General features: G+C 34.9%; 1 protein-coding gene across 3 annotated transcripts in view; it reads right to left on the reverse strand.

Annotated features, from left to right (window-relative positions):
- Window positions 1-13,354, reverse strand: part of MARCHF6 (membrane associated ring-CH-type finger 6) — a 48,932-nt gene that overhangs the window by 21,954 nt on the left and 13,624 nt on the right. For all 3 annotated transcript variants that reach the window (XM_048076398.2, XM_048076397.2, XM_066992574.1), the window contains exons 5-11: window positions 11,781-11,853; window positions 9,487-9,655; window positions 7,980-8,172; window positions 7,608-7,669; window positions 5,054-5,086; window positions 3,455-3,506; window positions 421-479 (exon numbers count right to left, since the gene is read on the reverse strand). In XM_048076398.2, coding sequence (XP_047932355.1) covers window positions 421-479; window positions 3,455-3,506; window positions 5,054-5,086; window positions 7,608-7,669; window positions 7,980-8,172; window positions 9,487-9,655; window positions 11,781-11,853 — 641 coding nt within the window. The remainder of the gene's footprint in view (window positions 1-420; window positions 480-3,454; window positions 3,507-5,053; window positions 5,087-7,607; window positions 7,670-7,979; window positions 8,173-9,486; window positions 9,656-11,780; window positions 11,854-13,354) is intronic.

Here is a 13,354-nt window from a genome sequence, read left to right on the forward strand (position 1 = left end):
ACCCCTGTGGGTCCCTTCCAACTCAGTATATTCTATCATTAACCTCCACATATGAAACAAAGTGTTATCTTACACCACCACCTAGCCTTCACTACCTACCATCACCAAATCTAAAAGTTTCCCACTACACACTAAAACTGTACATGAACAAGACGCTGTTAACAAAAACACAAAGAATACCATACATGCATTTTTTGTAAAAGGAAGAAACCTCACTTGAAACTTAAATAATGGAAGAAGTGTGAAAGAGTGAGAGAATATTTTTAAATAGATTACAAAAAGTTTTTTTTTTTTTTAAAAAAACAGACTTCCAGGTTATTATTCATATCACAAATAAAAGTGTAAAGATTCTACAAAAATACTGCGATTACAATAAACAGTGGCAGCTTTTACATTTTGAAAGTATAAAACAGTACTTACATATTCCTCAAAGCCCAGGCCAACAATGGAGAAGTGACCAATGTGGTATGGACAAAATGCTGTATAATGTAAGCAAAAAGGAAAAGAAAAGGCCATCAGAACTGCTAATCAGAGTCCTATTTACAGTATGTATAGTACAACACAGTAATTATTATACTTCTCATCAATTTTGATGAAAAACTCAAAAAACTTTATGCAAATATTTGTGCTATACTTCCACCATTTTATGAAGTCAAGTTAGAACTCACACTGAAAGACTAAACAATATAAACCTGCACAAACTAAGATGAGAGTCTTCCCCTTAGCTCGTATTGCAGTGTGTAAATTAATTCCATTTCCTAGTCTTACATACTAGATTGATATCATTCTCATACATACACTGCTGCAGGAACCTGTCTGAATACTTACTTTCCCACACTTACGATTCACACTTTTACTGTTCTCACTTTTAGGATTATGAAAAATGAAAGCTCTGAAGATAACAAGGAGAGACAACAGTCCAGTGATGGGATATGGAGAAACTGAGGAGGCTTTTACTTCTACCCTGAATGACCGTATTAAGAACTATCACCATTCCTGACAACTCACTCTTGCCAGTTCTGAGGTCTCAGGAGGAATGAATTTAAACACACTGTACTTTTGCCACTTCCTGATATCTCAGCATTCGTAACAAGATCAAACAGTCATTTTAACTCACTCTGTGGTCTGACTAAGCTCCAAAGGACTAAAGAGTTCAAAGCTTGCATCCCTCTAGTCCCATAGGAAAGTAACAAGAAAGTAAAAGAGAAGCAATGACTTTTGGCTATTTTGCCTTCATTTTTGCCTATAACCTTCATTTTTGCCTATACAGCCTTCAGTGGTGACCTTAGAGGTCTTTTCCAACCTAAATGATTCTATGATAACCCACTCTGGGTACTACTGTAGACCAAACGTACCCCCAAACAAGAAGCATAAAGATTTTCTCTCTCGTCCTCATCTCTATACAAACCAACATATCAAAAAAATGCAAAAAAGATTTATCAGGACATGCACTACCCTGAACAACGATCAGAAAATCTTAATTCTAAGGCCCTTTCAAAAAAAAAAAAAAAAAAAACAAAAACACAAAACCTTAGCAGTTACTGGGAAGGGCAAAAATATGAAAGATAGGTGGAGGTCTCAAGTCCTTCATGCCCAGTGAGAACAAGAGAAAAGTCAGATGAAAAAAACACAACCACAACTCCTACAGACAGCAAATTCATGACTTAAAAGCCATATGTTTTTTATTTTGAATGCTTTATGAGATTATAGTACACAGTTTATCAAGTTTTCTAAAACAACGTTCTTTAAAAGAGATTTTTTAATAGACCCTTTTCAATAGGGAGCATGAAGGAGCATAAATCCCTCTGAGTACTATAATGAGCTACAGCACTTATGAATTAACTCAGAACATAATCAACTTGAAGAGAACAACACAGGAGAACATTTGGACCAGTAATGTTCTTTCCAAAGATCCAAACTCTTTCCCTCTGTTTTATCTACTAGTAAGTACTTCCTGTGACATTTGAACTCACCATGACTGGGAAACTAACAACTAGAGATTTGGCAACCCCAAGTTAGGCAGCATTACTTAGCAGGGAAGATACTGAAAATAGGTTTGAGACAAATTAAATTCCCAGATCTCCGTCTCACTTGCTCTGGAAAGTCATTCACCTTCTATTCTGTTAGTTTCCCATCCGGAAAACACATTCAGAGCTACTGAAAAACCATCTAAATGACAACTTCGGTGATTATTCTTGTTAGTCAGCTGTTCTTAAATCTAAATAAAAGATGTAGGTATTTCAGAGTTATCAGCTATGTAAAAGCCTAAATTTTATAGCAATTAAAAGCCTGCCAATTAATCTCTGATAATTAATTTTAATCTGTAGTTGTCAGAAAGAAAAAAACTCAAGTATATTCCTACACTCTTATTAGAAAAGTTACAGTTTCTGGTGAATTAAAATTTACATTATGATTCTTTTTACTTTATTTTGATCTCATTTGTTTCAGGAACTAAATGCTCAAATCACTTGTTTGGTATTGTGAGCTTTACTTTGCAAGGGAAAATATGCTATCTACAGTATGGCTTCAGTTTTTAAGGCTCTAAGGCACTCAAAAAAAAAAGGCATCATAACCAAATCTATTTTTATGATGGCAATTAAGAGCAAGTGAAATTTTATGTCCAGTGTCTCTTCAAGACTATAAAATGATCTACCTTGCATGTAAAATAATGCTGCTTCTGCACAAACTTGTGTCAAATTAACAGCACAAATGAGCCTGACCACTGTATTCAGAAAGGTAGTAGCAGAGGTGAAACAGGCAAAATTAAGGCACAGTGAAGGACTGTTATTCTCCAATGTCACTCGAGGTACAAGGTACAAACAGAACTGAAACTGAACCACAATCTAATGCCTCTCAGGAGGATCTCGAAAAATACACGTTTCTAAATTTGTTAGTGCCACCTCCCTCCCTATTTTTTTTCTAAAAAGTAAGTCAGACTAATTTAGTTGTATGAACTAAGGAAAGCTGTTTGGTATTTGTCTAGGACACAAAATGGAATTATATTTGACAACTTTACAGAGTCAGCTACATTCTTGTCTTGCCTTCTCCCCCCCAGTTTTGAGCTCATAAATGGATTCTTGATCTAAGAAGTAATGTGACTATATCTAAGGAAAACTATAAAAAGAAGCGTACCCAACTCATTCCTATAGGTACTGCAATTGCTCACAAATGAAATTCCATGAGGCTCCTCCTTTAATTTAACAGTATTCTGAAAATACTATTTCCTGTGATCTAGCTGACATCATTAAGTTTTTGCTAGATTTCCTATTTCAAACTAAACACTTAGAGGAATTAAATGATAATGCTAAAAGCAATAAAGATTTATTATTTGTATTCTGAGTGCATTTGTGGTTCTATTTTTAGAAGTTACAACATCTATTTAGCTTTAAAATTAATCTGAATTATTACTGTACAAAGAAATAACTTTTTTAAACTAAGAGCAAATGATACTTACCAAACACAAGTATGAACAATGTATTTAAAGATACCACCCAAAACACATGTTCCTGTGAGGAGTACGGGGGAGGGGGAGGAAGAAAACAGTACATAAATGTCAGTCATTTAAATAAGTGACTTTTTTTTTTTTTTATCTAAACTTATTTCAGCTGTCTCTTATTACCAGAACTTGCATGTCTCATGTTAGGGCAGATTATGAAAACATCTGTTTATTCATGGATACCTACCTGGATAAGAACATTAGTATTCGGCTTTAACATTTTTATTTTTACAGAATAAGCTTTGATTTAAAAATCAGTATCAATAGTTCCCTTTAAAAGCAGTTATACAAAGTGTATATGAATATTTGTTTTATAAATAAGAAAAGTTTCTTTTGAATTTTAACAATTAGTTTGTAAAAGAAACCTATAAACAAAACTGATAGCATTAACTCTAGAACTGACAGCACTATTAATACTTTTAGCTAAGATGTGAACTCAGCTGTAAGTACACTGGAATTTTAATTATTATTGAGATCAATTACTAATGATGTAAGCTACTTTATTTCAAACATGACACGTTTATCCACTAAACTATCTAGTGAACAAGTTAATATATAAGAATTCTATTTCTTTCACACACAAAATAAAGCAAAAATTATACTGCTGGAAGACAGCAAAACTTATTGTTCCCTTTAAAATATAGAAGGCTTCTATTCTTAAAATAAGAGATCTATCAGATGATACCTGATGAATGTAACTGTGATGAGTTAGTTTGTTGCCATTGACTCTGCACTCCCTTCCCTCTGAACTCAAAGTTTGGTATCCCCCACAATCAGGTGGGATGGGCAGCAGAGAGAATCTTACAAGTAAACTGTAAGAAACTGCCCACTAGATGATAGGCATTATACATAAGAGTTTGTCAGGGAGATAATCAACATGGGCTCACCAACAGACAAGTGTTAAAAAGCAGATTTTTAAGGAATGCTTTGGTCAATTTTCTTAACCAGAAAAAAAATTTGAATCAATTTAAAAAGATGTAACTTTCACTAGGCTAACTACTGTGAAGATCTTAAAAAAGATTTAATACTGATATCAATTAAAATAACATGCAACGGGGAAAAAATTCTAGGGGGTAATAAAAAAAGCCAGCGAAGTCAAGAAACATAACTAAAGATTTTACATTCTAAAATCTAGTGTATGCTAAAAAAAAAAAATAATCACTGTTGCCATTTTGTTGGTATTAAGGCAAACTAGAGAAGGTGTAATGAGGGCACTATTTTAACAATAACATAAAGAGTAAAACTTAAAACTAGAACAGGTATATATATCCAGTGTATGCTTATAAAAACTGTCTCATTTTTATTTACAACAAAGCACATGATCCAAAGTCTTTTAAGAATTTCAACTTTTATGCCACTAACAGCACTCCACTTTATGAAACTCCTAAAAATATACAATTTGCTTGGTCATGATATCATATGAAAATCTCTCTAAAGAATTTATATCAAATGAAAATAAGGACTTCAAATAGAATGATTACATTAAAAAAAAAGTTGTTTTTTTTTTTTTAAGACAAGCCTGTTATAGAAATTCTTGAAATGCAAGATTTCACTTACTAAAAAAACCAGAGATCCATCAAGCCCAAGCATCTGTGAAGATAAAGTTAGTTTTATTCATCAGAAAAATGCAAGTAACATGTCTAATATTGGCATCACAGAAGCCTTTTACACTCTGATTTTCATGTCCAATAGTCACGAGTTTTTCCTATTGCTCAGTCAACAGAATCCAGAGACAAATTCTTAATGATAAAGGTAGAAACTAAGTTCTCATTAAATACAGTATACTTAGTTGATGAAAGGCAGTGATATCCATATAAAATATCTAAATATATATATATCTATATATGACAAACCACCCATGTTAACTGCCTAATTTATAAGGCTACTTCTATCCAAGATCTTAAAGAATTTAACAAAGATTTTGTATTTATAAGAAATTTTAGTGTTTGAACTGCTATTTAAAAATCATTTAAACAATGCAGTATTAAAACAAGGAGCAATTTTTTTTTGCTTCCTAGTTTCAACATATGACCTTATGTATGAGAGAAGTGGAAGAGTATTATTTTTACCTTCAATGCAAAAAAGTAACTAGTAACCAGATAATGTTGCTATGTCATATGCTACTAAATTTAGAACAGAATTGGTTTACAGCTAGGGAAGACAGGAAACATATCCACCATCATTCTGCACAGCTCTTACAAGAAGCATCCACAGAACTGCCAAAAATAGGATGTCTATTTCTCCACACTTCAAGGATTTTCTACTATTTTAGTCCTGACACTCATATGATTACTGCTATAAAGTTCCAGGCTCAAAGCTAATTTCTTCCAGGGTTTTGTGCTACAAGTTGTACATACTGTACAAAGTAAATGAAGATGCAAAGATATTTTTGAAAATTCAGAAAGCTTGCATGTTATTTTCACAAGATGAAACAGCAGAGAAGCCTTCCCCCCTTTTGATATTAAATGTTAACTAGAGATCTATTGCCTATGCCAGCAATAGGATTAGAAATGGTTATGTGACTTTCCTAAAATTTATTTCTATATTCATGGAGAGACATTAAAATATTTCCCATTAGGAATATATCAACATTTCCTAGAACATAAGTTAAGTTCAAAAATAAGACTTCCCTCTTGATGTACACAATAAAAGGGTTCAGAAACCTGAGTGTATGTATGCTCTTTGTCATTGAATACCCTTCAAAACAAACTAAGCATCTTTCCATTAGACACAGGCAAAGATCACGACCTGTCCCTGACATGATTTTGGCTGGGATAGAGTTAGTTTTCTTCATACGGGCTTATATGATGCTGTGTTTTGGATTTTTGATGAAACTAGGGGTGATAGTACACTGATGGTTTTAGCTGATGCAGAGCAGTGCTTACAGAGTAATTTTCTGCTTCTCGTACTGCCCTGCCAGCAGGGAGGCTGGGGGTGCACATGAAGCTGGGGGGGATGTAACCAGCGTAGCTGACTCAAACTGATCAAACGGATAGATCCATACCATATGCCATGCCCTGCAGTAACAGCTGGGGGGGAAAAAGGTGGAAGGTGGGGACATTCGGAGTGATGATGTTTGTCTTCTCAAGAAGACATCACGCATTAATGATGAGCCTTGCTTTCCTGGGAGTGGCTGAACACCTGCCTGCTGATGGGAAACAGCAACAAACTCCTTGGTTTGCTCTGCTTGTGTGCATGGCTTTTGCTTTACCTAGTAAGCTGTCTTTATCTCAGCCCATCAGTTCTTGCACTTTAACCTTCCCTATTCTGTCCCCCACTCCACCTGGGGCTTGTGAGTGAGTGGCTGTTTGGTACTTAGCTGCTTGTTCCTCGTGATGAAACTTGAATTTCTTGACCTTGTTCAAGGCAACAACTGTAACAAACAACTGTCTGCCTTGGGCACTAGTGGTAATGGTAAATGAAATGAAGCTGTTTCATCTACCTTCAGGTAGATTTTGTTGTATGGAGTGAGCTTTGAACTCAGATGTTGATCTAAACCAGCCACAAAAAATAGTTCTTGAGCTCTGATAGTTCTCTATCTGATTATAGAGTACATCTCATGTCTAACTATGGAACCTGTGATCCATAAACAAAACAGAAGCAGTACTGCATTAAAACGCTCCATCATTTTTTATGAAGTATATTTGTTTTTTTTTTCAAATACGTAAAGTACCTAACTAAAATTTCAGGTTTCTTTAGTAGTTTTGATGTTATCGATGCTTTCATGAATATAAAAGTAAGTATTAAACTATAATCAACAACACAACGCGCTGTTCCTATGACCTAGCATCCTTAATGCAAACTGTAATTGATTTCTAAACCTGACCAAACTGAAGACTTCAGAAAGGTCTCTGCTAATAGATTTTAAGCTGTTACTGAACTACACATCAATGAAATGACTTTTTGATGTTTAAGGAGTATAATCATATTTTATTTCTAATATGGTGACCTTTTCGGGATTGTAAAGGACTCTTACTACCAGTTTTCACACTAGACAACAATATCCAAATATATCCCTGATGGATTTTATTACAGAAATGCTGAGAATCATTTCAAGTATAAATCAGAGAGAAATAAGTAGAAATAAGTCACGGAAGTTATTCTTACTCACTCGCTCCCAAGTAAGCTCTTCTGCTGCTCGATCCCATTCCAAAGCGTTCCAGTTCATGTCATCTGAGGAGACAAGAGCCATTTTTACAGCTGTCAGACTCACCCCAAACCAGATTCAACTACTCCATACTATGCTTTAAATAAACAAAAGGGCTTATGTGCGTAACATTCAACTCATGAATGCTGACAGCTTTTCAGCAAGCAAATGCTTTAATACTCAAAAGAAATACATGAAATTTGCAAAACCAGAAAGATAAATAATCTGAAGTGGGAAGTTATACAATTAGCTTCGTTGAGTTATGACAGCTCGATTTTCAAGTTTCACTTACATTTTAAAAAAATTAGAACATTACTGTTTTGAGTCACCTGTTACCTTGTGCTCCATTGTTTGCATCTGCTGCATCTTCTACTACAGCATCTTCTTCATCTTCGTTATCCTCCTCTTCTTCATCTACTTGTTCTTCTTGAATTTCAGGGTTCTCGCCTACAACTACATTCTCAGCAGCTGGGTTAGCAGGTTGATCAAGCACAGCATTTTCAACACCGCCATTTGCAACAGCCTGAGCCTGCAGAAACAGGTTACTAGCACTCAGTTAAATTGATTATACTCTTTGTGCTTTTATCTTGTATCCAGGAAAAAACAAGAAGTGTATCAAATAATATTTATTTATTTAGGTAAGCATTGAGAAGCAACAATTTCTCTCTTAAAAGAAAGAGAGAGACATTCAAGACTTCTTCACAGAACAGCTGAGGTTGGGAGTGGCCTCTAAAGGTCATCTAGTCATCCCACCTACTCAGAGTCAGCTACAGCAGATTGCTCAGCACTGTTTCCAGATGTTTTTCAGTAACTCCTCCACCTCTCTAGGCAACCTGTTTCAGCAGCAGATTGCCCTCACAGTAAAAAAGGCGTTATGTAATTTCTATTTTGATTTGTGCCTATTACTTTTCATTCTGTCACTCCATACTACCAAGACGACTCTGCTTCTGTCTTTTACACCCTCCAATCCAGCATTCATACACACTCATGAGGTCCACCCTGAGCATGTTTTCTCCAGGCTGAATGGTTCCATCTCTCTCAGCTTCTCGTTGTATGTCAGATGTTCCAGTCCTTTAATCATTCCTGTTGGATCTTTGTTGTACTCACTCAACTATATCCCTGCCCCTATTGGACTGGGAAGCCCAGAACTGAACACAGCACTCCAAGTGTGGTCTCACCAGTGTTCAACAGAGAACCCCTCCTGAACCTACAAAAACTGTCATTATATTAGAAAGATGATAATTCAGAGACAATCCAAGTGAGTCATAAAACTTAAGATTTGTATCTTGCTCTTTAAAAAGTTGATATTTATCACAAGAAAATAAAATTCTGATCAAGTATTCTCCCCCATGCATGTACCACCTTTATCATCTTTTCTTCCACCTAAGAGTCTTGTGTAAGCACTAAAAGCATACATGCGAATTAAGGTGGCGGGGAGGGCAGAGAATCTCCAACTTCAAAGGTTTCACAAAACCTCCAACTACTTATACAACAGTGAACTGAAATACTTGTGAAAAAGAGAAATGTGGCATCTTCATTTACTATGGCTGACAATTCAGCTTTATATGTACAAAATTCTCTTCAAAAAATGCAACAGATATGGACGTAGTCGTATGAATCCAAACAATTTTAAAGTTACAAAAATTATACTGAAACAAATTCATTATCATTCCATTCAATAGAACTTCAAGAACAGAACAGTGATGAGTTTATATAGAAGCACATGTTCAGTCTCTTAATGTACAAATCAAATACACTGCACTAAGATGGGTTCTGATAATGTAGTTATTCACACCAACATATTTCCTAAATTTATTATGAACTATTGGGCAGTTAAGTTTACCTCATTTTGTTGACCAACACCATTGAGTGGCTGCTGCTGATTTTGTTCCAACCACTGTGGTGCTCCTCCATGGACAATCTGTTCACGTAACCAAACAAGGCTGATAAATGCACACAGAGTGCATGTCACCACAAAACAACCCTGCAAACAGTCAGCCAGTAAGTTCTCCCTGAAAAAGAGAGAAAAACATTAATTATAAATCTATTTTGCATATTAAGACTACACTTAGTCATTGTTAACTTCCACAAACAGACAGACACTCTTAGTTCAAATCAACAGAAACATACATTTGTGTGAAAAGTTGAATTTATTCATTTACCTAGGTAAAGAAACTATGTAGATGTAATTTTATTTAGTTTTTAAAAATCCATTCCAAGGAGGTTTCATTTAGGAAGGTTTTAAGTACCTGTATAAAAATGATTTTAAGTGCCAAGATAAACACTGATTTGGAAAACGCTGTATTTCCCTCTGGTTTGGCTTTCAAAATTAAATTACTGTTTAAACAGAAATATTCCTCAGAAACAGGTGCTGACTCAAGACGAAGAGAAGCTTCAAGTGTAGTTCAGGAAAAACTATTTCCAAGAAATGCAAATGAAATACAATAGTCACTAAGTAAATTATATTGCTATATCAAAGTTATTTCTTCTAGATATAGAATTTGGATTCAATACGGTAGAAGATCTGTCTAATGGCAAGATGCGTAATTTCATCCACTGAAACATTTTATCTGCTGAGCTACCCTAACCAAATGGAACCGCTGGGTTTGCCTTTGACTCTATTTTTCAGGTAGTCTTTTACCCCAGACATTTACTGTTCCACACTGCACTTTAAAAATCCTAATCTATCAAGTCGTATCTAACTGTAAAGAAGGAGCAAAACAAAGTTCAGTTAGCTAGCTGAAACCAGGGTTTCAAATAACGCAATAGGTACTTAAATTGACTTAAATAACCCTCACGCCTATTCTGGGTATCCCTTCCCACTTGTTTCCACCTTTGCATTACTCTTTAGCCACAGTGAATTTGCTCAGGAAACAGACTGACTACACTAAGTCATTTAAAATAAGGAAGAAATACGCTGTCACAGTACTTTGCCATTCCCCTGTGAAGTATCAGCCTGACTCTCCAGGCAGCCACACAAACACTTGTGCCTGCACAACATGGTGAATACGACAAGGACCAGAAATGAAAAGATGACACAAGGTGCTATTGAAATAGACTCTGTCAAAAAAATAGATGTCAAAGTTTCACACACTATTAAGAGTTGACACATACTTGAATCCTTTATTTTCCCTAACTATAGATTCCATAGGCTGTAAAGAGACATCAAAAAATGTGCTCCAAGTTCAGTTGTAAAACTGCAGATCCTTCTCAGTCAAGTCAGAATGAAACTTATGTTTAATGAGAGATCACAGGAAAAATACTGTTCTTAATCTCAAGTGAGTATCTCTCCCTGCTATCAAAAATTAATGAAATGTAACATGCCCCGGTGCCTAAAAATCAAATAGCTCAACAGCAGGTAATTTAAAGAAAAAATTGAGATGACTTATCTAAACAAGACAGGACATTCATTCAGAATCTGCTGAACTTGCAAGTGATTCTAATCAAACTGAGTTTCACTTCCTCAGGTTTAAGAGAATGAAAAAAAAAAAAAAACAGATCTAAGAAAAAAACTGAAATCCTGTTGTATTGGTAATTTACTAATTCTTTATATGATATTGATTTTAAAAAGACTAAAAGGGACAGTACTCAATAATGTACAGTGACTGAAGCATTAAAATATAAATGCTAACTAAAATGCGAACAGAAAAAAATCTATCGCATGAGAAATTCAGGATGAATAAAATTAAGTCAGAATATAAAAATGGAGCAAAGCAAACAATATACCACTATTATATATAATAATATATACTAATATTCTACTATGTGGCATCAGGTTTAAACTGTTCTAAAATCTTGTAGAAGTACTTAAAGGATATTATTATTATTTTTAAATAATTAAAGAATTTTGAAGCATAAGTTCTCTTGACATCACATATAAATCTTCAAGCCACTAACCAGGGCCCATTTTATAAACTCAGCTTTCCATCTCCAAAGAAATCAAGTAACAGAACTTCGAAGTGAAATGATTTCTGTTGTAAAACAAAGGGCCAAACATCCCACTATGCAAAGGGAAATGGACAGTTCCTAGCGTAAGACAATGGAAGATAAAAAGCTGGAAGAAAAGGACACTGAGGGACCATTTTCACCATTATCTGATGAGGAAGGCAATTTGTAACAAACTGGTTAAGTACTTACGTTGACAGAATATCTAATGGCAGTGTCAGTAGTGAGCTCACAGAGCCAGTAAACAAGCACTTGTAGATACGACCTGCATAACAGAAACACAAGCATAGTATAAAGTTGTTTTTGGTTATGACCTCATTTGGGAAGGATCACAGGTACCTTCTTTTCACCTGACTTTCTAAATAACTTTTATCACAAGCAAAAAATCTTAACTTTCAGTGTGTCAACAGAACTCAAGACCACATACGACACGTGGAACAAAGCTGTACTTGATGAGGTAGACATTAAAAGAACTGCCATACTGTTAGACCCAATATTCAACTAGACCTGTCTCCAACACTGGTCACAACAACAAACGCCTAAGGAAGAGTACAGAAACAGGTTAAAGGTACTTGCAGCAAAACTTCCTCAGTACATTCTCACGTGTTTCACTGCCAAAATAACTGTGCTAATTAATCCTTGATGGATTTCTTTCCTATTGATTTGTTTAATCATATTTTGAACCTGCATACACATTCTGTATCATGATAGCCAAGAGTTCCACCATTTCATCATGTGTTTCAAATCACTGCTTTATGGCTTAATATTTAATACTAGTTAATGTTAGCTTTTTACTGCCATTTTTCAGTCACAATCTTAAAACTAGTTTATCCATATGTATAGCCTACTTCAGAATCAGCCACGGAAAGAATTTAAAATACTTTTAGTTTTAGTCTAGGGCAGTTTGTAATCTTGTTTACTCCATGTCCAGAAAAGTTCTTTTTCTTGCACAGAAAGGACAGGCTGTGGAAACGGGATCACCTTTTTACAGCTGACCTCGGTACTGTGCTACTTTCAAACTAAGCCAGCATCATCTACTACTAAAAGCACAGAACATACTGAGAAACTGTCTAGAGAGGTTCATTTCATTTACCGGCTTCCTGCTCTTTTGTTCAAGGGGTACTCTACTGTTTGTCGAGATGCCATTCCAATCATTTTCTTCATTGAATGCTATATTCCTTTCCCTTCTTTTTCATCCTCTTGGTATTTCTACCTTGTTGAAACTTTTACCTTGTTGAAATGTTTGTATTTGAAAAGTAAATTTCAAACTAGATACTGCAGCAATTTAAATGTCCTCCCTTTTCCTGCCAGATTTTTTATTATTTATAGGCCTTTAGTTAATTTTTCTATGCAGAGTTTCACTGCTCACCTTATGTATGACTGTAAAGAATTATGACGTTCATACTAACAGAAAATTTGCACGTTCATTTTTAATTGTTAGAAAAAATAAGACAATTCTTCTAGCCAAATGTTAATAAAGAATATCAAATCAAAACTTCTATGCAGATTTAAGAGATGATAATTGAAGATGCATTTCACTGAAACAAGAAGTTTAAAAGCCCTTTTATGCATTTTGTCCTATCTCAACATCATAAAAGCATTGCAGTACTGGCTCAAGAGTCAAATAGCTAGAATTTCTGAGTGAAAGTAAGTTGGATGTGTCTTTGAACTAGTAGGTGGTTGGTTTTTTTTGGCCACACAAAACGTTGCTGCAGCAAGCAACATGTTCTTCTGTGTATACGAGTGTTACAATACAAGAAATTTAT

Source organism: Anser cygnoides, chromosome 2 (genome assembly GCF_040182565.1).
Source record: "Anser cygnoides isolate HZ-2024a breed goose chromosome 2, Taihu_goose_T2T_genome, whole genome shotgun sequence".
Lineage (NCBI taxonomy): Eukaryota > Metazoa > Chordata > Aves > Anseriformes > Anatidae > Anser > Anser cygnoides.